The sequence below is a fragment of the Macaca nemestrina genome, chromosome 2 (genome assembly GCF_043159975.1).
Source record: "Macaca nemestrina isolate mMacNem1 chromosome 2, mMacNem.hap1, whole genome shotgun sequence".
In the NCBI taxonomy this organism is placed as follows: Eukaryota; Metazoa; Chordata; class Mammalia; order Primates; family Cercopithecidae; genus Macaca; species Macaca nemestrina.
In genome coordinates, this window is record NC_092126.1 from 55,042,465 (window position 1) to 55,069,617 (window position 27,153).

The window sequence follows — 27,153 nt, forward strand, 5'->3', positions numbered from 1 at the left end:
TAAATGATTCTCCTGCCTCAGTCTCTTGAGTATCTGGGATTACAGGCATGCACCACCATGCCGGGCTAATTTTTGTGTTTTTTGTGTAGATGGGGTTTCAGCATGTTACCCAGGCTGGCCTTGAACTCCTGAGCTCAAGCAATCCACCCACCTTGGCCTCCCAAAGTGTTGGGATTACAGAAGTGAGCCACCGTGCCTGGCCTTTTTTTTTTTTTTTTTTTATCTCGAAATAACTCCATAGAGTTATCTTCAAATAAGTCTAATATCTTCTCGTTGAATTTCAAATTGATTCTTATTTATAAACCCATAGAATCTGTAAACCCACAAACAAATGATTCTTCATCGATCAAGTTCTGTTTTCAAATAGATGTTCAAAAAGATGATAAACGTTGTATTATAACTTAAGGACTTTATTTTGTTCATTTGGTCTCTTACCTTTTAATTGTAGTGGACTGAAATGTATACAGATTTTCTTGTACAACAAGTAGCATCCTTTAGCTACAACAAATGAATAGATTAGCCTGTGTGAATATAGTTTTGCAAAATATTAACGTATGAAAGTAGTCCTAAGACTGCAAGTGCTGTTGCTTTAGAACTTCATGCATGAATTGGGTGTGTTGCTACAGGATACAGAGAAAATTGATGGTCAGCCTTAGCCTGTAGTATGTTTTGACAGCGTGAATGAGTCAAGCAAGCAATTTTCCAGACTGTTTAATGGTACAAAGGAAAGGGCTGCTAAGGAAGTCATTCTTATGAGTAGCTGAAAAATATTTTTCTTAGTAACTGTTCTAGAGAAAAACAGGTCACCGTTGGGCGGGGCGGGGGGGAAGCAGTCTCAAGTTACAAGTATTCTGAAAGTGGTTTGATCATTAAAATGTATTTATCTTATGACAAAACTTAAAACGGATACTGCTTACTATATTTGCAATGTCTTGAAACTCAACAAGAAATTATGTAGCATCATTACAAGTTTTAATTCATGGTAGAATTTTGGAGATTATATTTATTGAGCTATGTTTTTTATTTCATTAGTACAAATAAAACTGCATTATCATAAACATAAAGATAAAATGTTTTAAGTTTATAAAATTACTGCAAATTTATTCCACTGTGTGGTTCTAAACTGCATTTGAATTAAAATAGGACTTGATCGATGGAGAATCATTTGTTTGTGGGTTTACAGATTCTCTTCTAGGTAGTTTGAAAAGATTCATTGTCCAGCAGCAACTATTCACCCAGAGACATAGTGCTTAGCATGAGCTTGATGGATTCAAACCACTGGGTTTATCATTACTACATAGATCTTTGAAAAGACAGGCTGCAAATCTTGTTTCTAAGCTGTGACTAGCTATTATTATGTCAATTTGAAGAACAGAAGTAAAATCAATCCAGATTCAAAAAAAGGCACTCTACCGTCATTCACAGACTGCAACCAGTTCAAACTGTAAGATCCTGCCTATTTAAATTCCCCTGGTTATCATGATTATTCAATATCGTGTTAATATTTAAAACTTGGAATACAACCTTGTTTTTATTTATACTATTTTTATTTAACCTTGTTTTTTTTTTAATTTATTTATTATTATTATACTTTAAGTTGTAGGGTACATGTGCATAACGTGCAGGTTTGTTACATATGTATACTTGTGCCATGTTGGTGTGCTGCACCCATCAACTCGTCATTTACATCAGGTATGACTCCCAATGCAATCCCTCCCCCCTCCCCCCTCCCCATGATAGGCCCCGGTGTGTGATGTTCCCCTTCCTGAGTCCAAGTGATCTCATTGTTCAGTTCCCACCTATGAGTGAGAACATGCGGTGTTTGGTTTTCTGTTCTTGTGATAGTTTGCTAAGAATGATGGTTTCCAGCTGCTTCCATGTCCCTACAAAGGACACAAACTCATCCTTTTTGATGGCTGCATAGTATTCCATGGTGTATATGTGCCACATTTTCTTAATCCAGTCTGTCACTGATGGACATTTGGGTTGATTCCAAGTCTTTGCTATTGTGAATAGTGCTGCAATAAACATATGTGTGCATGTGTCTTTATAGCAGCATAATTTATAATCCTTTGGGTATATACCCAGTAATGGGATGGCTGGGTCATATGGTACATCTAGTTCTAGATCCTTGAGGAATCGCCATACTGTTTTCCATAATGGTTGAACTAGTTTACAATCCCACCAACAGTGTAAAAGTGTTCCTATTTCTCCACATCCTCTCCAGCACCTGTTGTTTCCTGACTTTTTAATGATCGCCATTCTAACTGGTGTGAGATGGTATCTCATTGTGGTTTTGATTTGCATTTCTCTGATGGCCAGTGATGATGAGCATTTTTTCATGTGTCTGTTGGCTGTATGAATGTCTTCTTTTGAAACACCAAAAGCAACGGCAGCAAAAGCCAAAATTGACAAATGGGATCTCATTAAACTAAAGAGCTTCTGCACAGCAAAAGAAACTACCATCAGAGTGAACAGGCAACCTACAGAATGGGAGAAAATTTTTGCAATCTACTCGTCTGACAAAGGGCTAATATCCAGAACCTACAAAGAACTCAAACAAATTTACAAGAAAAAAACAAACAACCTCTAACCTTGTTTTTATTTATACTATTGGAAGTTGCTCTAGCATTTTTGAAGTAGGTTGGAAAAAAATTGAGATTCAGTTGTGGTTCTACTTACGTTTTTACTAGAGTAACTTGGAGAGACAAATCAGTGAGTAGTCAAGTCTTCATATAATCAAAGCTTTTAAAATATGATAATGAAAACTTCAGGTGTTAGATTTAGCTTCATAGAAAACCTTTTTTGGGGGCTTCTAGTGTTTTTTCTTTGCATTTTAAAAATTGTTTGTGCACTGTTCAGTGATTTTGTTTAGTATTTAGAGATGATTTTTTTCCTTTGTCACTTTCCACATTGAACTCTAGTGATTTAGTGTGTTGGAATTGCCCTCAGAAGAGTCTTTAGAAATGATGTCATGCAGTTCATTAGTTTTACAGATAGGGAACCAAGGAGTGGTGAGGTTAGGGTTTAATCATATTCATAAAGATCTTGAGGTCATTAGGACCCTTTAAATGTGACCAGTGATAAATCACAGCAAAAACTAGAATATACTGTCTTCATTTCATGCAAATGGCATCATTGACACATCTGACAGATGAAAACTGCTATTAAGGTCGAGTCCAAGTGACAAAACTTTCTTGACTGTTCCAAGGCCTTGGCTACTGTACTGGTGGCGTTAAAGTTCTATACTGTTTTTGTTTTTTGTTTTTTGTTTTTTTTTTTTTTGTTTTTGCTGGACAACAGACTCTCCAAAAAATGCATGTATATACATTATGCTTATTATAAAATTTACTAATATAAAGGACATAGAAGACAATTAACAATTATAATAAAATATACAATGCTAAACATTTAAATTCGGTATGGCCAATTGATTCTTACAGAATGCCTTTTTTATTTTTGTCCAACTCTTGCATCTATAGCCAACCTGTGGTTGCAATTGACAGAAGAGTTTAATTCTTTCTTTGTGCTCTTACTCCTGAGTCCCTCATTGTGCAGTGATCATCAAATGAAACATCCTTCGTGAAAATGAATAGCTTAACTTTTTGGCATTTCCTTACCTTTTATGTGTCATAGAATAAACTACATTATTCCTGATTTTACAGTTAATTTGTAACTTGTTTCTAACTCCCCCTAGTTTATAAGCTCCTTAAGAATTAATCACTTCTATATATATGGTGTTTTGAATATCCTTGACATTCATTAAGTGCTTAGTGAATTGAATGCAATGTTTCTTTCAGAGTATGACCAATAATTGTGAGCAGATTTTATGTGTTTTTAAATTCAACTTTAGAGAATTTCTTTTTATGTAATAGGACATTTGTTGGGCAGCAACATGTAACTACTCATAAAATGTTTCTCTGCGGAGTCCGCATCCTTCATTTACGGTAGGACTCATTCAGTTAAATTGCTCAGGCACTATAATGGGCTATTTATGTTCTGTTGATGTAAATTTCTAGAACAGGCCTTTCCTTGGACTCATGCCATGTTTTGTATGTTATCTTGTACAGGCAGCACATGGGGACCTAGTCAGGCTTCCTGATATGATAGCTGTATATACAGCCCATGTCTCAGAGGGGAATGATAAATTGGCCTGTGCCATGGCACAATACAGTTATTTTGGTGACAGTATTAACTCTCTTTTCATAAGGGTGCTTTGTTGGAAAACTATTCAGCTTAACACAGAATATTTAGCTTTCAAAGGTTGCATAGTGAGAAATGATATTGCCAGGATAGAAACATTATCAGTGTTTTCTTTTTTTATCTTTTTTGACTCTACTGAGAATATTGAGAAGAGTTTTGATTAGTATTGGTGTTTATTATGAGAGAAACATTCTGGGAACCAGGCTACTAGTATATTTATTATTTTTATTATCAAACCAATAGCACTAACAAGGACATACGGTATTTGTTGAGGGGTTCCTATATCTCTGTTACACTTAAATTTCTCTGTACTCTAATTTTAGAGAAAAATTTGTTTTGTCTTCCAACTGTGAATACTTTATAGTGTTGCAACTTCTACTTCTAGTCTTTAATCTGAAGTAGAAAAGAGAATCCAAGCTTCCAAAAATATGTCTCTAGACTCTACCACTTATTAACTTGCTCCTTATTTTCTCTCTCCAATAATTATTTTAAGAGCTGTATGATATAAGCTATTTTTAAAAGAACTGAAAAGTTCTAGAGAGTAAAAAAATGTTCCAGATTGTGTGTTGGTGCCAGTAGTACTGACAATTAAGTATTTGATTGAGGAGAAACCTACATTTATCCACTTTGAAGAGGATCATCAGGGGGAATTAAAAATTTAGTACTTCAGACTCGTTGAGGGTTAGAACAGAGTAATTATGTAGCTGGTAACAAATGCTACAATCACCACTTGAGCATTATGATATGTTACTTACTCATTGAGTCTTACTGGCCTTCTTCAGGGAACTTCAGATTTTATAAAAGTCATTTGCTTAGAGAGTAAAGTTCTGCTAATCCGTTATTTTGGTTCTGTCATCCTTTTCTGCAAATAGGGTGAGTTTTCTGAGAAGATAAGTCCCTGGTAATAATCTTTAAAATGATACAACTTTATAGAATATCTCCCCTTGGCATGAAGCAATACTTATTGTCTTGAACAGTGAGCCTCTTGTTCATGCAGTATTTAAAAGAGATGAGTGTAGAGGTCTTCCTTCTACATTCATTTTATTCGTTAGTAATTGAGAAGCTGGTCTAATTTTTTTAATCTTGTAAGCTGGGAAATAATTAAAATGCTCAAGAGACAGTAGATCAAGCCTAGTGTGCCTCTCTCCATCAAATTTTAAAGGATTATTTTTTTTCTCAGTAATTCTGCTTTTGTGTATTTCCAATCTTGCTTCCTATTTGCGTTGCGCACAGTGGCATGTCAGTTTCAAAAGAAAATGTATTCAGATCTACTTTCAAACTAACTGAAAGAGATAGTGGTATTTATTTTATCCTGAGGTTTTGTTGTAATTGTTATAGTTGTTCTTTGTTTTTAAAATCTGTACGTATCAGTAATCTCCTAAGAGAATCTCTTGATCTCAAACCCAGAGACTGTTTATTCTTGTTTTAGATACTGTTTTAAAAGCCAAGTAATATTACTATAGTATAGATATTTTTTAAAATAATGAAAACAGACTTTTTTTTTTTTAACCACATTTTTGTACGAGAAAAACATTAGAACTCTGTCATACTCCTAATATACACCATTGTTGTTAGGTTTCAAACTCCTTGTCCGCTGTCTGGAAGCTTTATAAGGCTGTGCCTTGGTCTTCTTAAGCCTAACACATTGTAGGCTTCCAAAAGATATTACTTTATTTGTATTAAATTTAAAACGGAATGGAATGTGGTATATCACCAGAGTTCATAGCTCCTGACCCATGCCGTAACTTTCCTTGCCCCCTCCCCAAGGTTTAAAAAAACACAAACTATTAGACTAATTATAGTCATTACAGTTGTAAATTAGGTCATGCATTTCATTAAAAATTGACGCCGTTCCCTTTTTGAAAGGCTCTGTCACGGAAATGCAAACTAGCCTTGTATATAGAACACTGAAATCATTTAACTTCAATTATTCTAATTGCGATATCACAAAGATTAAAAAATACATCTATATTATCATCTCAGCCTGATAACTGGGCTGGGAAAAATGTCAATTCTGATATGTAACAAGATTGGTATGAGCTATTTTACGTAACAGTTTTATTGATTGATTTTTTTTCATTTATAATCACTAATTCTGTGAGATTTTCTCCCCTACAGCAGTGGACTGAAAAAGTTACATTTTTCTGCCATTTATAAGCACTAAGAGTAGAAATCAATAGTTAAATTGACCTAATAAAAGATTTGTGCATCCTACTACTGTGACAAGAAGAACAACAGAAAGCAACATATATAGACTCTTAACAAGGCTCAGAAGCACATTTTGCATTTGTTTTGCATATGAATTTAATAAGCATGAGACAGTGCTAGTGAATTACATTTGTTTTATCGAGTCTGTTTAAGCCAGGATACTATTAAGTAATAGGCTGTCGGTTTGTGGGAGCCAGATTCAGTAACAGGTCAGCAACAGACTTGCCACATGCCAAAAATGGGGATATACTGGTTTCAGTTTGCTAGCTGCCTAAGTAAACTGTAAGAATTTGCATTTTGTGCTTTCCAATTACTGGTTACTTCTCTTTAATATTACATTTGCATTCCATGTAAAAAATAGATTTTATGTTTAATTCAAAATGTATCCATAAGTACTTATTCATTGAACATTATTTTTTAAATGATAAAGGAACTTTAAAAAGTGATAGGATCAATGTAGTAATAATTCTAACTCCCTTTTATACCCATATAAAATTCATTTAACTAGACTTATTCATTCAACAATATTATTAAATAACCTAAAGGAATTTTTTAAAGAAATAGTGTGAACATACAAATATGAATAATTTGAACTCCCTTTTATATAAATATATCTGTATTCACTATAAATAATTTAAATATATATATATGTACACACACATGCGCACACACACACACGTCATGCCTTAACAATGGGAATACATTCTGTGTGTCATTAGGGTATTTCATTGTTGTGTGTACATCATAGAGTATACTTACACAAACCTAAATGGTATAGCCTACTACACGTCTAGGCTATCTAGTACAGCCTATCGACCCAGGCTGCAAACCTATACAGCCTGTTATCATATTGAATACTGTAGGCAGTTGTAACATAATGTTATGTATTTGTGTATCAAAACATACTCAAACGTAGAAAAGATGTTGTGTTGTGCTATGAGGTTATGATGGCTACAAATATCACTAGGTGGTAGGAATTTTTCAGGTCCATTATAATCTTATGGGACCACCATCGTATATATGGGTCCTTTGTTGACTGAAGTGTTGTTATGCAGCTATTGACTGTAGTTAGTGAAAAAAATCTAGTTCTGTGATTGGTTTTGTTCCCTCCTTTCTTCTGATCACTATTCATTCAATACCTTTTATATGACGTGTAGGTTGAAAGCACAGGGTATGCAAAATTTATCCCCCTGTTTTGGTTGGAGTATCTGTTGCTGACCCAGATAACTTCATTTCCTTCATCTGTGCTTTCATTTTCAACTTCTCTAGTTAGAAATAAATCCTCTTGTGTTGCCCCTTGAGGGAGGAATCGTTTAGCAGGAAATCACTTACTAATCACAGTTCATTAATCACATATAAAGAATACTTTTTAAATGTCAACTGTCATTCATAGAAAATGTATGTTACCTTGAGGAATCTCTATGAATTACTTATTCATTTTCATTGCCTTTCACACATTACATTATATTCCTTAGGAGTTTATTAATTTCAAATATAAATTGACTATGACTTTTATACAGAGTCTTGCAAACAAGAGAGATAGCAGTTTTGCACCTTTTCTTTGATTTACTTGTTATCTTCCTGGTCATGTAATTAGTCTGTTAAAGTCACTCTGCCTATATAGCTTGTTGAAAGTTACAGGCAGTGGAGTGCTGGAACTGGCTCATGTCGAGACCTCATCCCAATTTCATGTTCAATGATGTCTTTGTTGATAGCTTAAAATAGGCTATGGTGAGAGTGTTTACACTTTGGAAATTGACAGAGGCCAACCATGGTTCTCCCCTCTCCTAGACGGCCACTTATTAAACCTTTAGCAGCACTCACTGTTTACAGTGGTTTTTTTCCTTTTTTAAAAATACTTTTATTATGAGGAATAGCCATGTAGAGTTTTATTTCCAGGTATTTTGTTGTTTGAAACACTAAGAACATCACTCACTATACCAGTTGCCAGCTGAGTAACTGGGAAACTTACTTAGCTTTCCTGTGCTCAAGTGTCCTTGTCTGTTAAGACGGGGATGATAATAATAGCACGTACCTTGCGATTGATGTGAGGTTGAATAAGAAATACATTTATTTCAGGGCATACATAAGGACTTGGAATGAACACTCAAATAATGCTACTTCTTATCTCTCTGTACTTTAATTAATAGATATTTATTGGTCCCTTACTAAATACCTAGCATTTTGCTATGTACAGTGGGTCATCTACTGAGACTCAATACCTCTCACGTCGAGTCTTAGCCACATTGACCTGTGGCAAATGACTTCTTTTGATGTTCCCATGTAGTGCCATCCCCCCGTTTTTTTTTTTTTCATTTGTTTTTGTTTTTTGGTCTTTCTGCCTGGGACTCTTTTTTTCTTCCTACATGAATTTTGCAGACCTTTTTCATGTTTATATTTGTCTCATATATTCCCTCCTCTAGAAAGCTTCTCCTCACTCTAGACCTGGCCACATAACTGTTTTGCCTCTATGTAGTTTGGAGTATGAATCATAATTACGCATCTTAGTCCATCTCTGCATTTGATTCCACAGCCTACGACTTACCACCTTTGTGTTTTTAACCTCTTAGTAAGAAATGCTTGACACATAGTAGATCGACTAGAAGTGTACATTGAATGTGTGTTGGTTAAAGGAATGGAACTAGACTTCACTCACAGAGACCTTACTATTTGGCCAGAGAGATAATGCATACATATGAGACATGAAGGTAAACACAAAGTATATTGAAGATATCTATATTTTAATTTTTTTAGTTTATAGTTTATTTTTACATACCTATGTTTTTTTGTAGTAGGTAAGTCAATTATGCTACACATAGACATTTATGTACATATGTGCAAATACATTGATTTAGGTTATCTAGGCCAGATTGTAAGTAGCAAAGCCCAGTTTGTATTACAAAGCCCAGGTTTTGTGACTTCAGGTCAGAAATATAAAAAAAAAAAAATCCTTGGTTACTCTTCCAGACATGAACTCATTCTTTTTTTTTTCCCCTGTGATTTCTGTCTTTTTTGTTTGTTTGTTAAGTTTAAAAAATTCTTATGGCAATTTTTAAATGTACATAATATTAGAGATACAATATAACAACCTCCTCCATATATCTGTCAGTCAGCATTTTGTATGCATGTATCCGTGTGTGCATCAGCCAACATTTTGCCCTTTTTGTTACCTTTCACACTCCTTTTATCCCTGTCGTATGTTAAAACATATCTCAGACATCTTATCTTGTCACCTATACTTCTTCAGTAGTATCTCTAACAGTTAAGAACTTATTTTAAATATAACTCCATTTCCAAATCTATGAAAATTGACAATAATTTTATTGTATCATTTGATAGCCACTTTATGTTCAACTTTTCCTGATTGTCACAGCAATGTCTTTTTTTAATAGGTGTGTTTTTCCAGTTAGCATCTACATTTCATTTGGGTGATATGTCTGTTAAGATTCTTTTAATCTATAACAATTGCTCTTCCCTTTTTTCCCTCATGCCTTAAAAAAAAAAAAAAATCAGGTCATTGTTCTGGAGAATTTCTGAAATTCTGAATTACATGATTTCTTCTCTGTGGTGTCATTAGCTTGTTCTTCCATCATCCTTATTTTCTGTAAACTAAAAGTTAGAGTCAAGTTTAACTTTAATGTTATTTATGATTTTTTGGGAGGAACATTTCCTAGAAGGTTCTGTATACTTTCTATTTCATCATATCAAGAGGACATAATTTTAGTAATCCCTACTTTTAATGATGCTGCAATCTATCAGTGAATCAGATTGGCGTGGGCCAATCCTTATAAAGTTCTCCGTCAGACTTGGATCCAGTGATTTCACCTCATTGTTGATCATTTTGTAGTCATGATGTTTTTTAGGGTTTGCAAAATGGTGACTTTTAATTGTATAATTTCTGCTGTGTTTACTATCAAGAATTTTTTTCATAAAGAACTTTTCATAGCAACTAATGGTCAACTTCAAAATATAATTTATATTAGAAAAAGGGAGAAAATGCAATATTTTTATTTATCAATTTTCAGAATCAGATATTCTCTTCTAAGATCTAAATAAGGTTACACATATAATCAAGGATGCCAATAAATTTTTCTAAAAAACCTTTTCCCTTGGAGAAGTTATTTGTTTATTTATTTATTGAAATAGAGTTTCACTCTCGTCTCCCAGGCTGGAGTGCAGTGGTGCAATCCCGGCTCACTGCAACGTCTGCCTCCTGGGTTCAAGTGATTCTCCTGGCTCAGCCTTCCGAGTAGCTGGGATTACAGGCATGCACCACCATGCCCAGCTAATTTTTTGTGTGTGTATTTTTAGTAGAGATGGGGTTTCACCATATTGACCAGCCTGGTCTTGAACTCCTGACCTCAAATGATCTGCCTGCCTTGGCCTCCCAAAGTGTTGGGATTACAGGCGTGAGCCACTGTGCCTAGCTGATAAATTATTTGAATTGCTTCTCCTAATTATTTTTTTGATTAGTATGTTTTGATAACATTGTTCCTATGGTAATATTATCACAAAAAGTTTTCTTTCCTTCCTTTTTGTTTATCATTAATGTGCCTCTGTATGATTGAATTTGTTTACTCAGAAGATACTTATTGGGCATCTATCTTTTTTTATCAAGCTCCATGCTAGTCCCTGAGGATGTGGATATGAGCCCTGCTTTTTCCTTTTCTTTCTTTATTTTTTTTTAAATTTGAGACAGAGTCTCACTGTCACTCAGGCTGAGTGCAGTGGCATGATCTTGGCTCACTGCAACCTCCGCCTCCCAGGTTCAAGCGATTCTCCTGCCTCAGCCTCCTAAGTAGGTGAGATAACAGGTATGGGCCCCCATGCCCAGCTAATTTTTGTATTTTTAGTAGAGATGGGGTTTTACTATGTTGGCCAGGCTGGTCTCAAACTCCTGGCCTCAAGTAATCTGTCTGCCTTCGCCTCCCAAAGTGCTGGGATTACAGGCTTAAGCCACCGTGACCGGCTGCTTTTTTCCTAGAATATATAGTTTGGGTCTCTTTTCTACTCATGATGTGATTTAAAAAGTTGAATGTGGTTTTGTGAACTATAATATTTGGTATCATATACTATATATTTTAACTAGCATTTTTTTACTTACTTACTTATTCATTTATTTATTTATTTATTTATTTATTTATTTAGCTTTCTTTAGAGTTCTTGGCCTTAGTGTCTAAAATAGTGGCAATAAAGGAATTTGGAAGTTAAGTCGTTCTTGCTGACCCAAAGAAAAATCAGATGTTTCTGTTTAGGACACTGTATGTGACAAACAAGGAAGGTTTTATTAATTTATTTTTTTGAAGAGGAATTGACGAGAGAATAATGATAATTCCTCTAAGATTAAAAGTAAATTATAAGATTCTGTGCTATTTCAATGTGAGCAAACATTTGAATTTAATTCGACTTCTATTTTCTGTAAATGAGAATGAAATTTTAGGAATGTCTTTATCTCCTATAGTGTGTTTTGCCAAGATTTATTAAGGGTAATTTTGGATTTTAGTAAATGTACAGTTTCTAAAGGCTTGTGAACATTTTATATTGATAGAAAATGTAAGTAAGACTAGTAACATTATTTTCTCCAAAGGATCATGTGACTGACACAAAAAATATGATATAATATTGAATCTGCCAAAAGATACACTGTTAATCTGGGGTTATGTTATGTTGTTATTTTATTAGGTATGTGATACTATGCTGTGAATTACAGAATATAGGTAATTAAGTAATTATTATAATTCTAAAAATCTTCTGAGATATTTTCTCTATAGCAGAAACTCAGCTTTTACTCATGTTCAGATAATGTGATATAGCTGTTATAGTTATTTGAGATTAGGATAGAGGCAAACTGTTGACATGTAATTAAAATGTGTTTTATGACTAAAAACTAGAAGGATGTAAAAAGTTTACATTGTATTTATAAGACTTTGCTAACATGCTTTACGACATTATGGAGAATTACTAGGAAGAGGAGATCTTTAAAAGGAGTGACATTTTGCTTGCTTTGCTGGAGTACCTTATCAGGAGATTTGAAATCTTAGCCCTTTAATTGTGGTATCTGTTAATTCTAAAACTTATACTGAATTTAATTTTGAAGATCAACACGTGGGTTTTTTTAAAAACAATATTTACTCTATCAAAAGAGTAGCTGTATTTTTGACTTGAGGAAATAGCTTAATTTGAACAGCACAAAACTTGACAGAAAAGTTTGCTAATACATAAATATTGGCTATTTTAATCTGTTGAAAACGGAAGGCTAGTACCAAGGGAGACAGTAGTAAAATTATAGAAGGACCTAGTGAAAAGTAAACATTATGCAACATAAAAAGAATACTAGGGGAAAAACTGACAGAGTAGAATAACAGGAAGATTAGTCACTTCTGGAAGGAAAAAAGTAGGTAGGGGGCAGGGGAATGAAGTACTTTAAACAGGAATGTGGAACTGGAAGTGCTAGGGCTAAAAGACAGATATGAGCTCATCTGGGAGCTAAACTGGGCTTTGAAAAAGGAATAATACTGGTAGCATTTAATATCAAAATTTAAAGTTTATATTAATAAGAAAAGATGGAGAAAATTTTTTGTTAGGGATTATAAAATGCCTGTTAAAATGAAAAGAATTATATTTACTCCTTTGTGGAGCTGAATTGATTTCGGTCAGACAGCAATGTAAAATGCAAATCAAGAAAATATATTTCTGAGGCCAAGGCAAGAGATTACTTGACCCCAGGAGTTTGCGACCACCCCAGGGAACATAGTGAGACTCTGTCTCTACCAAAAAGAAAAGAAAAGAAAAAAAATTAGCCACGCATGGTGATAAGCACCTGTAGTCACAGCTACTCAGGAGGCTGAGGTGGGAGGATTGCATGAGCTTGGGAAGTCGAGGATGCAGTGAGCCATGATCAACCATTGCACTCCAGCCTGGACAATGAAACAAGACCCTGTCTCAAGAAACATATATATATTTCTTTCAAAACCAGCCAAAGTTATTTTACTTTCAAGTGATGGATAAAATAAAAGCATTGTGGATATCATGGGATATATATATGTGCTATTTGGTTTGAAATAATTTTCACTTTTGCATTTATTTATCTGACAAAGGAGTACCAATCTCTAAATATTTTAAGGATTATTTCTATGAATTCTCAAAAAAATATAAATTGTAACTGTCTATATCATGCAAAAATATTTAGCAATCCTTATAACAGAAAACAAGAAAGTAAACTTTGTGTGTGTGTTCATGTGTGTGTATGTGTGTGTTTATTGGTATTCTCATTAATCCCTAGTCTCTACTGATGTAATTATTAGGGACATTAGTGGAACAGATTTCGCTGAACACATTTTCAACCACTCTGGGTGTTCTTAGGTATTTTATTTATTTAGAGACTGATTCTGTGTTGTCCTGGCTAGTCTCAAACTTCTGGGTTCAAGTGATCCTTCTGCCTTACTTTCCCAAGTATCTGGGACTACACATGCACACCACTGCCCAGCTAAAATGTACTTTAAATAAAGTAGATAATTCTGGGGTTGTCTCGAACTCCTGGCTTTAAGTGATCCTCCTGCCTCAGCCTTCCAAAGTCCTGGGATTACTGGCTTGAGCCACTATGCTTGCCACCTCTGGGGTTATCATAGCATGACCCCAGGACGAAAATCTGCCCATTTTATATCCGGGAAAAAAATGCTACTTCATTTAGATGCAGAAGATGGCTTATGCCTATTGAAATAAAAAATTTAGTCTAATTTAGACACCCAAGATTATTATTTGATATAATGACATGGAATACATCACTCTGTGTCACTGAATTCATGGAAATGCAGTACAGAATGCAGTACAGTAATCCCCCTTATCTGCAGTTTCACTTTCTGCAGTTTCAGTTACCTGTGGTACAACACGATATTTTGAGACAGAGAAAGCAATAGAGACCATATTCACATAACTTTTATTACAGTATAACTGTTCTGTTTTATTATAGTTATTGTTAATCACTTACTCTGCATAATTTATAAATTAAACTTTATTGTAGGTATGTATAAAAATATAAATAGTATATTTAGGGGTTACTTGTTACTGTCCATGGTTTCAGGCATCCTCTGGGGGGGGTCTTGGTATGTATTCCCCATAGATAAGGAGTATCTACTGTATACAGTCAGGTAAGCCATTCCCATTGATTTTATTACAAATGCAATGCTTCCATGGCTCACTTACACATAATTTGCTGGGGCAACTTCTGACTCTTGCAGAAAATAACCATTTTACATGAACACCAAATACTAATAAAAAATAATCTTTTTCTCCTTTTCTCTCTCTTTCCCTCCCGTCTCCCTCTCTCCTTCCCTGTTTTACTCCCTCGCTCCCTCGTTCGTGCTCTTCTGCTCTTTTCATACTCACACAGACACTGCTTCGCCTACACACACACACACACACACACACACACACACACACACACACACACACCCACACACCCACCCTACCCCTGGGCATAACTGAATAGGAAATGTTTATTTTCCAAACTAGAGAAAAAAACCTTATCTCAAACACTGAAAGTCCTTCCTTTTCCTGGTTTGGAAACACTAAGTCATACTGAGTCAGTTGTAGATTTTCTTCAGCCAGTTTTATTTAAAGCGTAAAGTTGTGAGGACAAAATGACTCAGGAATTTGTAATGTACCATTAGAGCTTTTCACTTTTAGGATACTAGTTCATATTCAGATGACTTAGTATTAAAGATTGATGAGTTGTTTACTTTCTAGAAGAACCTGAGGAGCTCACTGTAACTTCACTTATTTTGAACTAAGTATGGCCTAGAGTTTATGCTTATTAATTCATTTATTTCTAGGTAAAGCCATGTTCAAGGAATTAAATAAAAGGAAATAGACCCAGTAAAAGTTGATGAATAAGAAGCTGTTACCTTATCCATTTACTTATATTACTTCAAATGTTACTGAGTAATTGATTGATTGAGACAGTTTTTGTTCTATTGCCCAGACTAGAGTGCAGTGGCATGATCTCAGCAACCTCTGCCTCCTGAATTCAAGCGATTCTTCAGTCTCAGCCTCCCAAGTAGCTAGGATTACAGGCTCCCCACTACCACACCCAGCTAATTTTTGTATTTTTAGTAGAGACAGGTTTCATTATGTTGGCCAGGCTGGTGTCGAACTCTTGACCTCAAGTGATCCACCCGCCTCGGCCTCCCAAAGTGCTGGGATTATAGGCATGAGCCACCACTCCCGGCCTTGATAGCTCTTTAAAAATGAAGTTTGTTAAAATGATCAGAAACTTATATGCAGTTGATTGCATTGCCATTGACATCAGCAAGAAATAAAAACTATAGCTATAGTGGTTAAGCAGTCAGAATCTATATGTCTATATCTATCTATATTTATTTAGATGACTGGATAAAAGAGTTATGATTCCTCTTAGTCTATCACGTGATAATACCAAGGTCAGAAAAATCATTTGTTATGATCTATCTTATGTAAAAGCCTATGGAGTTACTTTATTTTCCTCACTCATAAGATGACAAAATGTGCTTTCTAGAATTTTTGAATAATTTTTGCTTAAATTCAGTGTTGGAGACTGAAACAAATTTAAAGCTGTTGTTAGCAAAAGAGTAAATCAAGCTTATGTGAGTGCAGTATATAACATGATACCCAAGAAATTCTGCACAAAAGGTAGTTGTCTAGAAATTAGGTACAGAGTTGTCATCTTCCTTCTATGGTAACTTGTGATTATAAAAATAATCGAAGGTAAATAAACTGTAAATGACACATCACCTCAAGCTATGCCACATGGGTACCTAAATAAGTTCTTTTTAGTAAATGCCACCAAATGGCTACATTTCTTACAGCTTATGGCTAAATTCTGACAGAGGGGAGGTGCCTTCACCATAAGAGTATTTTCTCTCTGAAGTTTTCATGGTTGTGTGTGTGTGTGTGTGTGTGTGTGCGCGCGTGCGCTAGTTTATATTAGGTTAGATTTTTTTAAAAGCTGAAGATAGCCAAAATTATCCCAGAGAGTTAGACTTGCTGCCAAACTAAAGAAATAGCTTGGTTTCAGTATTCTTCTGGCTTCTCAGTCTTAATGTTTGGGGACCTAAGTGCTCGATTTGAGCTGTCTGAAATTACCCAGATGGCCCACTTTGGGTCCTCAAGAGCTAATTGAAGGAAGTCATTTCAGCTGCTGAATAATCACGGCAGTACCTTCCTCCAGTGTTGGTTTCAGCCCACACCTTGCAGATGATCGTTGTCTTTCTGAAGCTCTCTCTAAACTCATTGTCTGGACCCTACATATAGCTAAATTAATTTGCCAAGGATGGGAATGAAATATAAATATTATTGGCAGCAGTGGTAATCCCCCAAAACAGAATGACAGATACTGTGATGGTAATAATGTTACTGCCCTGTTAATGCCTCCAAAGATAAGATACACTTGAAAAATATGAAAACTGAATTTTCCTTGACTTGAAAATCTGAGAATCACATAAAATGTTTGTTAATTTCTTAAGCTAGTAAATATCATTAAGAGAAATGGACACATAAAAGATAAGTATGTGTACATATTTGTACACAATTAGGTTTTTGAAAAAAGACAGGGATATCAGATGCTTCTGCCACCAGGGTTCTGGCCAGCCACAACATTTCCTACTCTCTTTTTTGAAGAGTTGTAACACTTCATCAGTTTTCAAGCAGCAGTAGAGGGTGGGCATGAAACCACAATTTTAGGAACTGCATTCTCTGGGTCCACATTTCATCTTGGCTACCCCGTAGTTACAACTTTTGGCAACTTAACATTATATGCCTCAGATTTATCATATATACCCTATTACATCGGAGTGTATCTACCTTGTTAGGTTATTGTGACTCTTAAATAAGTTAATACATGTAAAGAATTTGTGGAATTTCAGGGCACACAACGTTACCTTACCATTGATGTTATTTGCTGTTATTAAATCTTAATTTTATGTAAGCATTTTAAAATGTCTGTCTTGTTAACAAATGTGCAATATACAAATAAACGAAAATAAAAATCAGTGGTGGAGTTTTAATGAAATAATTTAGAGCTCCAGCTCTAGAACAGTATACTCTTGATTCAAATCACTGTGACCTTGAAGAAGTTATGTAACCTTACTAAGCCTCAGTTTCCTTGTTTCCAAAATGGGAGCAGTACTAATATCTAATCCTTGGAGGGTTTGTGAAAATTAAATGCGATAACACATATAAAGCCCAGAGAACAGTGCTTGGCACTTAATGGGTTTACAGTATGTGTTAGCTATTGTTTTATTCATTCTGTCATAATGAAGTGAACACTGTGATGCAGTACTTACATATTAGAAACATTATACTTAGAATCTGCCTATATAGGGTTTTTAGTTTTGCTAATGAGGAGTGTTACTCTCTGCTGTGTAGAGAACACATGCTTTGGTGTTTATAATTTTTCTCTAATAGGTAAATGATTAAGAAAAGAATAACCTGTTTTTTTACTTACCCTATTTTGAGATATACAGAAAAAACCTGTAGATGGCTTTTCATATCTACAGGATTTTAGCTGTGGATAAATCAGTTAGGTAAATGCATTGTTAATGTTGGAACTTGCTTACCTCTGTTGTTCAGCCACAGTGTAGCCACTGGTTAAGTTGAACGCCACTAGAAAGAAAAGCAAATAATCAAAAACATCAAAATGGAAATGAAACATGAAGCAAGGAAGTCATTGCTGCTTCTGTAAAATAAGTGTCTGAGACCTATATTTTCCCATCAGTTTGGAGTACTGTAGATTATGACAGCATTAGGATTTTCACTAAAATTGTTTCTGTGCCAAGATGGCAGATAGAATATTATGAAAGAAATGACCAAAATTGCATATGACATTTATTTTATATGGTAACATTCTTTCTTTCATTAACAGGAAATTTCAGGGCAATTATTTGCTTATTGGGAGTGAGGAGGATGAATGAAAATTTAAAAAGGGTTCATCAAGGCTTCCTTATAATGAAGTAAACTTTTAAAAGCATATTTTTCCATAGAATTAGAAACTTGGAATTTCATAGTAACAGTGTATTCATCACCTTGTTTGGGGAGCAGATTATCAGTATGATCACAGGAAAACACCTGTTTTGACACTCTGAAAAAGGTGCAAACATACAGGCAAACTATCTGTAGGTGTAGAGTAAATAAGAATGCTTTGGCTAGCATCCTGCAAGGAGGTGGGTCTAAATGGTCTGCTCCAGCTTCTGCTGCTGCTGCTGCTGCTAATATTGCTGGGAAGGAAAAGTGGCTGACCTGGCATATCCATTACTCTTGGTGCTGCAGCAGTCACTCAGGAAATGTTGTTTAAGGGGAACCTTCTGGATCCTTTTCATGGCACCATGGCAAGAAGAAGCTGTATCTTATCTATGGAAGATAAAGCATGGAGTTGGCTAATGGATGCTGGTGAGTGAATAAGGCAATTGGGGAGGCAGTTTACTAAGATACCATTTGGGTAGTCCTGCTCACTCAAGGCCTGAGATGACTTATCCAGGGGAAATGGCCTCTGGTATTCTGTACATTAGAAACTGTTTTAGAGCGGAACTGTGGTTTTCACATTAGCAATCTGATCTGTGATCCTGTATATGTTCCATCAAGTTCTCATTTATTCTGTGCTTCACTACTTGAAATACTAATCCTGAAGTTTGTTCAATACTTCAGTAGATGGAGCATAGTTTCCCATGTAACTTCTTAGTCACTGATCTCTACTCTTGATTTTTACTTGCCCCAAAGTGATTTTTTAAAAATAACTTTGTAGTATATGAAAGCAGTTATTCCTCCTTTCAGTTCTAAATGAGAACCTTTCTTTTCACAACAGTAGATTATAGAATTTTAAATTCTTTCCTTTTATGATTTATATCAGACACAAACGTGTCAATAGTTTACTTTTGTCTTTCATGAAGAAATTGGAAGAAATAAGAATTTTAAGTTAATCAGAGATGTAGGTCAAATTTTCTTAGAATTATTATTCTGTGGTTAATAGGTATCCCATTAAAAACTGTAAAAGCTATGTTTGGGAACTGACCGTGGCATAGTAAAGTTCTGACAAGTAATAGGGGAACAGACTTATTTAACTGCAACTTTTAACAGATTTATTTGACCAATCGCCTCTCCCCAACTCTTCTTTTTTCATGAAGAGAGCTTTTCCACATGTGGCACTACCAGCCAGTAAGTATTTATCAAGCACCTACTATGTTGCTTATGTTGCTAGGCAAACTGGCTACTGGAAATAAAATTGTGAGCACATTCGTCAAAAATTTCTCCCCTTGTGATGCTTAACAACAGTTATGAAAATATTTGTTTAGATGATCTGATCTTATGTAAGATGCTTTAATAACAGCATAGTTTTTATTAAAAATGTAATCTAAAAAGCTTCATAAATGAATAATCCTGCTACAGTTTCTGAAGGACAATGTTTATTTGTCTTCTCTTCTACTTTTTGGGGGATTTGTTTCATTTTTGTTGTTTAGATTGTTAAAAACTGGTTTTCACGAATGGGATTAAGAACATAGGTGCAGCATACAAACTGCAATTGATTTTAAATTTTTTATTTAAAGTCAAATTATTACCTTTAAAAAACGGTCAGCCTCCATTTGGATTCTGCCATAGAGGCTTACACTATCTTTCTGTATTCACACCTATCACATTGACATGATTGTATTTTTTAAAAATTAAGTTTAGTTTAAGCCAAAATCTAAACTTAGGCACTGTCTATAAGATGAAAAAGTATTTTTAAAGGAAAATTTAGATTCCTCATTCTCTTATAAAATCCCAGCTCCCTCAAATTTAAAATACTAACTGCTTAGGCGGTACTTAACATGTCGTAAGGTGGGAGTTACTTCATTTTATAACAATGTCTAACTCTTAGTGACTTATCAGACATAAGTAAACCTTGCACAAGCAAGAGTAGCTTTTATTTCGTGTGTCACTTAGAATATATATTTTGCAGGTGAGGGGAGAAATCAATTTTTCCCAACACAGGATAGTTTGAACCATTTTTCTCAAAGTTAAATAGACTACTATTACTATTTTAGTTACCTTAGAACTAAATACCTTGGAATAGAAGAAATTAGATACCTGAAGTCAAGATTATTACACACACATAACTGCTTTTAGGCAGTAACTTTTCTTATTAACTAATTACAAGTATAAAGTCCATGGTTAATTTACTTCGAGTCTAGAAAAAATGAGAGTTCCTAAATGATCTTGACCATTTTCATTTTCATTTCATACATATTAAGAATTGTTAAAGTCCTGTCAGAGTTTATACTGAACCTCTGACTTGATTTTATCCAGCTTATCAAAGCAAAATTGTCTTAGTAACACTCTTTTGTAGGTGTTTTTTGGGCTCCTAAAGAGTTCTCCAAGGCTTGTGAGTAGTTGAAGAGCTGTGAATGGTGGTTAACAAGCTATTAGCATCTCCTTGAAAAGCATAACATTATGAAGCAGAGATTCAGGAGAATCTTAGACAGTGAGTAGTCTATCTGACAATGCATCAAAACTAAATTAGTCGGCCAAGCATGGTGGCTCACGCCTGTAATGTCAGCACTTTGGGAGGCCAAGGCGGGCGGGTCACTTGAGGTGAGGAGTTCGAGACCAGCCTGGCCAGCATGGTGAAAGCCTGTCTGTACTAAAAATACAAAAATTAGATAGGTGTAGTGGTGCATGCCTGTAGTCCCAGCTACTTGGGAGGCTGAGCCAGAAGAATTGCTCAAACATGGGAGGTGGAGGTTGCAGTGCGCCGAGATTGCACCACTGCACTCCAGCCTGGGCGACAGAGTGAGATTCCATCCAAAAAAAAAAGAAAAGAAACACCAACTAAATTAGTTATATTTTCTGTCCTTCCTCTTTATCCTTTTTCTTTTTCCATCTTTTGCTCTTTTCATCTCTGCACTGCTTATCTACTTGCCTCTTCTTTGTATTCTTCTCTTATCTCATTGAATTTCTTCAGTCTGCCTCATCTGATCATAATAGAAAGTGATGAGTTTGATAAAATGTGTATTGTACTTACTAAAAACAAGTTTAATTATTTATCAATTTAAATAATCAGTTGTTTAACCTTCTCTCTGTCTTTCCATTTTCTCCCCTAATTCCCAATAATGTTGCCTTTTAATTTCTGCTGCCTTGTGGATCAGCACCCTGATTTTTTTTTTTGTATTTGTAGATTAAATATTGTGAAGACAAGATATAAGAATTTTATGTCACTTATTAGATTTTTAACCATAAATGCCACAGGCATGCTATAATATGTATTCCTTACTTTTCTTTTTAGAACTAAATCTCCATACCCACCTCCTACGTGTTTTGGCTTATGTATGGGATGCTAGAATGGCCTATCTCCATGTATTTTGTTGCATTTCTCCATTGCTTCTTGTTTTCTGGCGGGAATCTTGGTGATTCTTTTCAAGCACTACCTGAGCTCTGTGCCAGTTGTTCCTCTTCTCCCAGGGTCTTGTGCTGCGTGGTCATGTCTCCACTTCGTCAGCCCTGTCCATTGACAGAACCTTGGGTTCTGTGATGGCTGCCTCTAAACCTTTGTGAGAGCGGGGAACATTCCTCCCCCTGCTGCTACAGCTGAGCACCGTGCTGGGTACCATGTTGCCCTCTACACTTGCTTTCAGTTGTTAAGGCTTCCCAAGCTTTGGCTGTGGCTCAGTGATCCTGCTGTCAAAACCCTGAAACTTTCCTAGCCTGGACACTCAGTGGTAGCAGCAGGTGTTGGGATTTCTCCAAGCCCCTAAGACTCTGGGAGGAAGAGAATGGCCGTTTGACATAGACCTCAGGAGTTTTCAAAGCACCAAGAAACCTCTCCAGAAGATATGTAAAGGTAAGATTCTGATTTCTCTAGGAAGCCGTTCTAGAAGCTAAAAACAAAACAAAACCCTGTAGCTATGGATTTAATGTAAGCTAGTAGTTAAAGAATGTCCTTGGGGAACTCTGTGTTTGATAGAACCAAAATATGAGTCTTAGATTAGGGAACTACTCATTGAAAACTCTTATAGGAATTTTGTGTGAGATTCACGTTAGTTTTGTTTATATTAAATCCGGCATGGAACAGATTTTTAAATATTCCATTTTTTTTTTTTTTGGACACTGTGAAGCACTTTTTCTCTTTCACAATCTTCATTGTATATCTAGTAAGAGAAATCTTGTTGAGAATTAAAATGGTTAAAGATAAAATAGAAATTATTTTTTTAAATACTGATGTTTTATTTACCTCTGTGTTAATATTTAAAACCAAAAACATTAAATGAATATATCTTCAAGTTCTTCAAGCTGAAATTCCTAAATCCATAATTAATTCAAAAGGAATTAGAAGAGCAGTTCAGATTTTAGTTGGTAGTGCTAGGGATGCGTTATTGTCCTTTGTCAAAAGTTACTGCTTAGTATTCTAAATACAGTGATTTCTGGTAAGGCTTTATTTTTAGATTTTAAAGGGAAAACAATTAAAATTAAGAAAACTTTTTGGGAAAAAAAATTCTCTACATATGGATATAAATAACCTGGATGAAGGATACTTGTGGAAAGGTGGTGGGGTGTATGTGTATGACAGGTAGGGGAGAGAGATCAGCAGCATCTTAAGTGAACAACACAAAACACCTCTTCAGTGTTATGAGTTTTGTGGCAGCTGTTATTTAGTACCCCCTTCCTTTTTTTTTTCCCCTGCCTCTATTTTCAGGCAGTAATCTGTGAAGTGATATTAAGGCACTTCTTCTAATATGAGATCATTGTTGGCCTTACTGTCAGTTCAGGTCTTCTTTTTTTCACCCCTTTGTTTTCTTTTCAATATTAACTTAATTTCTTAAATGATGTCCCCTTGTTGAAATTAAGACTATTAGCTTACTACCACATTGAAACCCTTTAATTTCAATGACCAAAAATGCAACTTAATTTTTAAAAATGAAGGAAAATGTTTACTAATAGCTGAACAAAATGAAAAATATCAATCTTTGATAGTGTTTACTGAGGATGCTTTTTATTTATAGTAAACTTTATTTTTATTGATATTTCATTTAACCTAATTTCAGAGTAGCTCTGTGCTGTAAGATGAGCAGAAGAACAGATACCCTAAATCTCAAAGAGCTTTTTCTTTCGTGTTTTTCTTCTGAGTAGGGCATGAGGTTTCAGATTCCCCGGTGTTGACATTTATTATTTTATACCTTGAGATTTTACCTACAGATACAGAAAAAGGAGATACGGCCGGGCATGGTTGCTCATCCCTGTAGTCTCAGCAGTTTGGGACGTCTAGATGGGAGGATTGCTTGAGGTCAGGAGTTTAAGACCAGCTTGGGTAACATAGCAAGACACTGTCTCTTCAAAAATAAAGAAACCAACAACAACAACAACAACAACAACAAAAAACTGGGCATGGTGGCAGGCACCTGTAGTCCTAGTTACTCAGAAGACTCAGGCAGAAGTATTGCTTGAGCCTAGGAGGTCCAGGCTGCAGGCACCACTACACCCCAGCCTGGGCAATAGAGTGAGACCCTGTCTCAAAAATAAAAAGAGGAGATAATATCAACATGCAAAAACTGAACAATGGGAATCTCTTGTGGTGTATACTTGCCACCTCTATAAGATTGTAATGATGATGACTGAGTTTTTTTCCTGCCAAGTTCAGTTCCCTTTTTTTTTTTTTAATGTAAGTAAAATATCAGACTATGTGAAATTTTACACTTATTTCTCAGAATATATTAAAAATAGTGGCGGTCGGGAGCTTTTTAATTCTTTATGAGTCCAAGCTGAGACATACTTACAACTGACAGGATCTGTTCACCATACATACTTCCACGTTTGGAAATTATCAGCAGTCACCTGCAACTAAACCCACAAGCATAAATGTTCCAGAGTGATAGGATCTTATTCGCATAATGCCTAGCAAGATCCCAGATGTAAACGGGAAAACTCAAATGTTCCTTTGGATTCTGTGACAGCTGAGAAGCATCCAGGCCTGCTAACTCACAGAAGAAGAATACAGCAGAAGGGGACTGGACAGAACCTACTTTTGTATAGCCACCGATCACACCTAAAGCAGCGTGCTGCATAGACAAAGCCAAGCCAGTAAAAAGGCACCTGTGGACAGGGGTCCTTCTGAATTGTTCTCTTCTAATTCTCTCCAGACCGGAGACTGCAGCAGGCCTGCACCTATACCACTTTCCTGAAGGTCTGGGTGAATTGATGAGGGGACACAAACTGTAGGATGCTTGTTTTTTAAAATGAAAAGATGTTTAACAAAGCATTTTATTCACACATGAAAACATTCAAGTTTATTCCCTCTAGAATTCAAAGTATAACTAAATGAAATGTTTTGAAGTGCATTAAAATGGGTAATTCTTTCATATGTAAAAACAGAAAAGTAAAATTTTTATGCTTTTATTAACATTTATAGTGAGTTTATAATTTTTTTTAAAATGTGTGGCACAGTCTCAAGCTAGTAGTTAGCATTATTTGCAAGTTTGTCTATAGAGTGCATTTTTTCTTTTCTATTTCTAGAACTCTTAAATTCCCTTGGGACAAGAAATGAAATGAATGTAAGAATGTAAATTAAGAATTCTCTTTCTTGAAAGTTCAATTTTAAAAAAATAGTTTAAGTACTTTTGGAGTGGGAATTTAGAACACTATTTCACAAAGAGTATGAAGTACTTAATCACTGAAAGTCTTAGAAGTGAGTGTTAATTCTCAAAATAAGGTCTCAGTCCCAATCGTATTTTCTATGGGAATTTCTGCCATCACTCTCTTCATAAGACTAGTACTGCTCAATTCCCGTTTTTTCTCTCTCCCTTCTATTCTATTCTGTTCTTGGAGAGCATGGGAGCTGTCCCATACCAGTAGGCAATGAGGAGAATATTATAATTGAGATTGAGTATGTCAAATATAAGCCTTTTATGATATAATTATTTCTTTTGTTGTAATAAATTTCTCAGCCTCATTAGGCATATCCATACATACATATTTTCTACATATCCATGTAGAAAAGAAATTTAAAAATAAGGTATATACCGAGCACCTTAAAGAGATGACAAATATAGGGATGAGCTCAGATAGTGACGTTTTTGATACTTTAAGGGAGTTTTTCACTTCAAAAACAAAATATTCCTGTTTATTATTTTTAGGTGGAAAGAAAAGATCACTGAATCAGAATTATTCAAAATTAAAATGATCTCTTTAGTTAATTTAGTAATGTATGGATTACCTATTACCTTCAGTGCCATTACAATGATTATTTTATTTGTTCTTCACAAAAACACCTTGAGGTAGTTAGCATTATTTCACCTTTACAAATGAGGAAACTGATACCAAGAGAAACTGAATGATCAACCCAAGGCCTCACAGCTGGACACGGGATTCAAACTCAGGAAGTGTGGCTCCAGAGTCCATCCATCCTTAGACGTCCTTGTTAGTTGTAAATCTGACAGTGAGTGCCAGTTCCCAAATCAGTCCTAACCCTTTTCATAGCTGGTACCAGCAAGGGGATTCTGTCTGCACCTCCTCCCAACTCAATTTTGGGTTGCCATTCACTGGCTGGCTAATTGACCTATCCTCTCTCAGCGATAATCCCACCCTGTCTAAAATATGAATAATATTATCTCCTTCTCAGGGTTTTTATGAAGATTTAATTTTATGAGACAGAGTATGCCAAGCACTTAGCACAATGGCTAGCATATACAAAATAGCCAATAAATTGTTTACATTATTATGTAATGTTCCCAGGGTCACACAACTAGAAAAAGATTGAGTCAGAATTCAGGCCCAACTTTGTCTTACTGGAAAACTAAACAAAACTAAAACACACGTGCGCGCGCACGCAGACACACACACACACACACACACACTTTCCACAAATAGGACCTATAAAGCAAAACGCATGCTCTTTCTGGTTTGTAACACTACCTGTCAACTCTAACCATACCTTTTATGATGAGTAAATAAGGATGTCATGTATGCTGAAGGGATATGTAGCATAGTTTAGTGGTTTAGGGCAGACTTTCAAATTGAGGCTTCCAGTGTGTGACAGTAGGCAAGTTAACCCCTCTAAGATTCATTAACTACACATATTAAACTAAAAACAGTATCAGTTGTATTATCATGGATAATAAATATTAATACAATTAAAGAGCTGCAATAACTGTTAGCTTTTAGCAATTGATAGAGATATTAATGTTTCTTTAAAAATATATTCACAAAATTGGGATGCATACTTAATGAAATCATAAACATGTAAATAAAGTCTTAGAGATGGATAGAATCTTAGTAGATGATCTTCCATTTTTGAACAGTCTATATGCTTTCCCTGTCAAATCCATTTAACCTCTGTGAAAGGTCAGTGGAGAAAGGGGAAGAAGGCATCAGAGATCAGGACTGACCCAAATATGGAGTGGTTGTACCTTCAGAGATGTGGGCAAATTTTCTCACTCTTGGCTTGATGTCAGTGACTAGCATTGGAACACCAGATGGTGAAAATAATCCCTGTTAAGCAGATGATGGGATTATCAATCTTGTGTTCTTTCTCTTTTGAAGCAGAACCCAAACCAACAGTTGGGACTCCAGTCCTGAAAAGAGAGAGAGTTGCCTGGACTGAGTTGAATGCCAGGGTTTAACCTTGAATGCTAGTCACAGCAGGGACTTCTTGAATTCTTGGAACTCAAGTGTCTGGCCTCCTTTACTAGTTCTGAACTTCTTGAGGATGAGGATGTGTATCATAATATTTATTTGCAACTCTAGAACAGT

The 27,153-nt window shown here is 35.3% G+C and overlaps 1 protein-coding gene across 20 annotated transcripts in view; it reads left to right on the top strand.

Moving 5' to 3' along the window:
• LOC105499024 (muscleblind like splicing regulator 1) overlaps positions 1-27,153 on the top strand; it is a 219,842-nt gene that overhangs the window by 71,170 nt on the left and 121,519 nt on the right. For 3 of the 20 annotated variants that reach the window (XM_011771415.3, XM_011771416.3, XM_011771418.3), the window contains exon 2: positions 18,712-18,831. The exons of 15 other annotated variants lie outside the window; for them this stretch is intronic. In XM_011771415.3, the coding sequence (XP_011769717.1) occupies positions 18,826-18,831 (6 nt within the window). In that variant the 5' untranslated portion in view covers positions 18,712-18,825. 2 more of the 20 variants (XM_024786810.2, XM_071091114.1) reach the window with 2 other exon arrangements.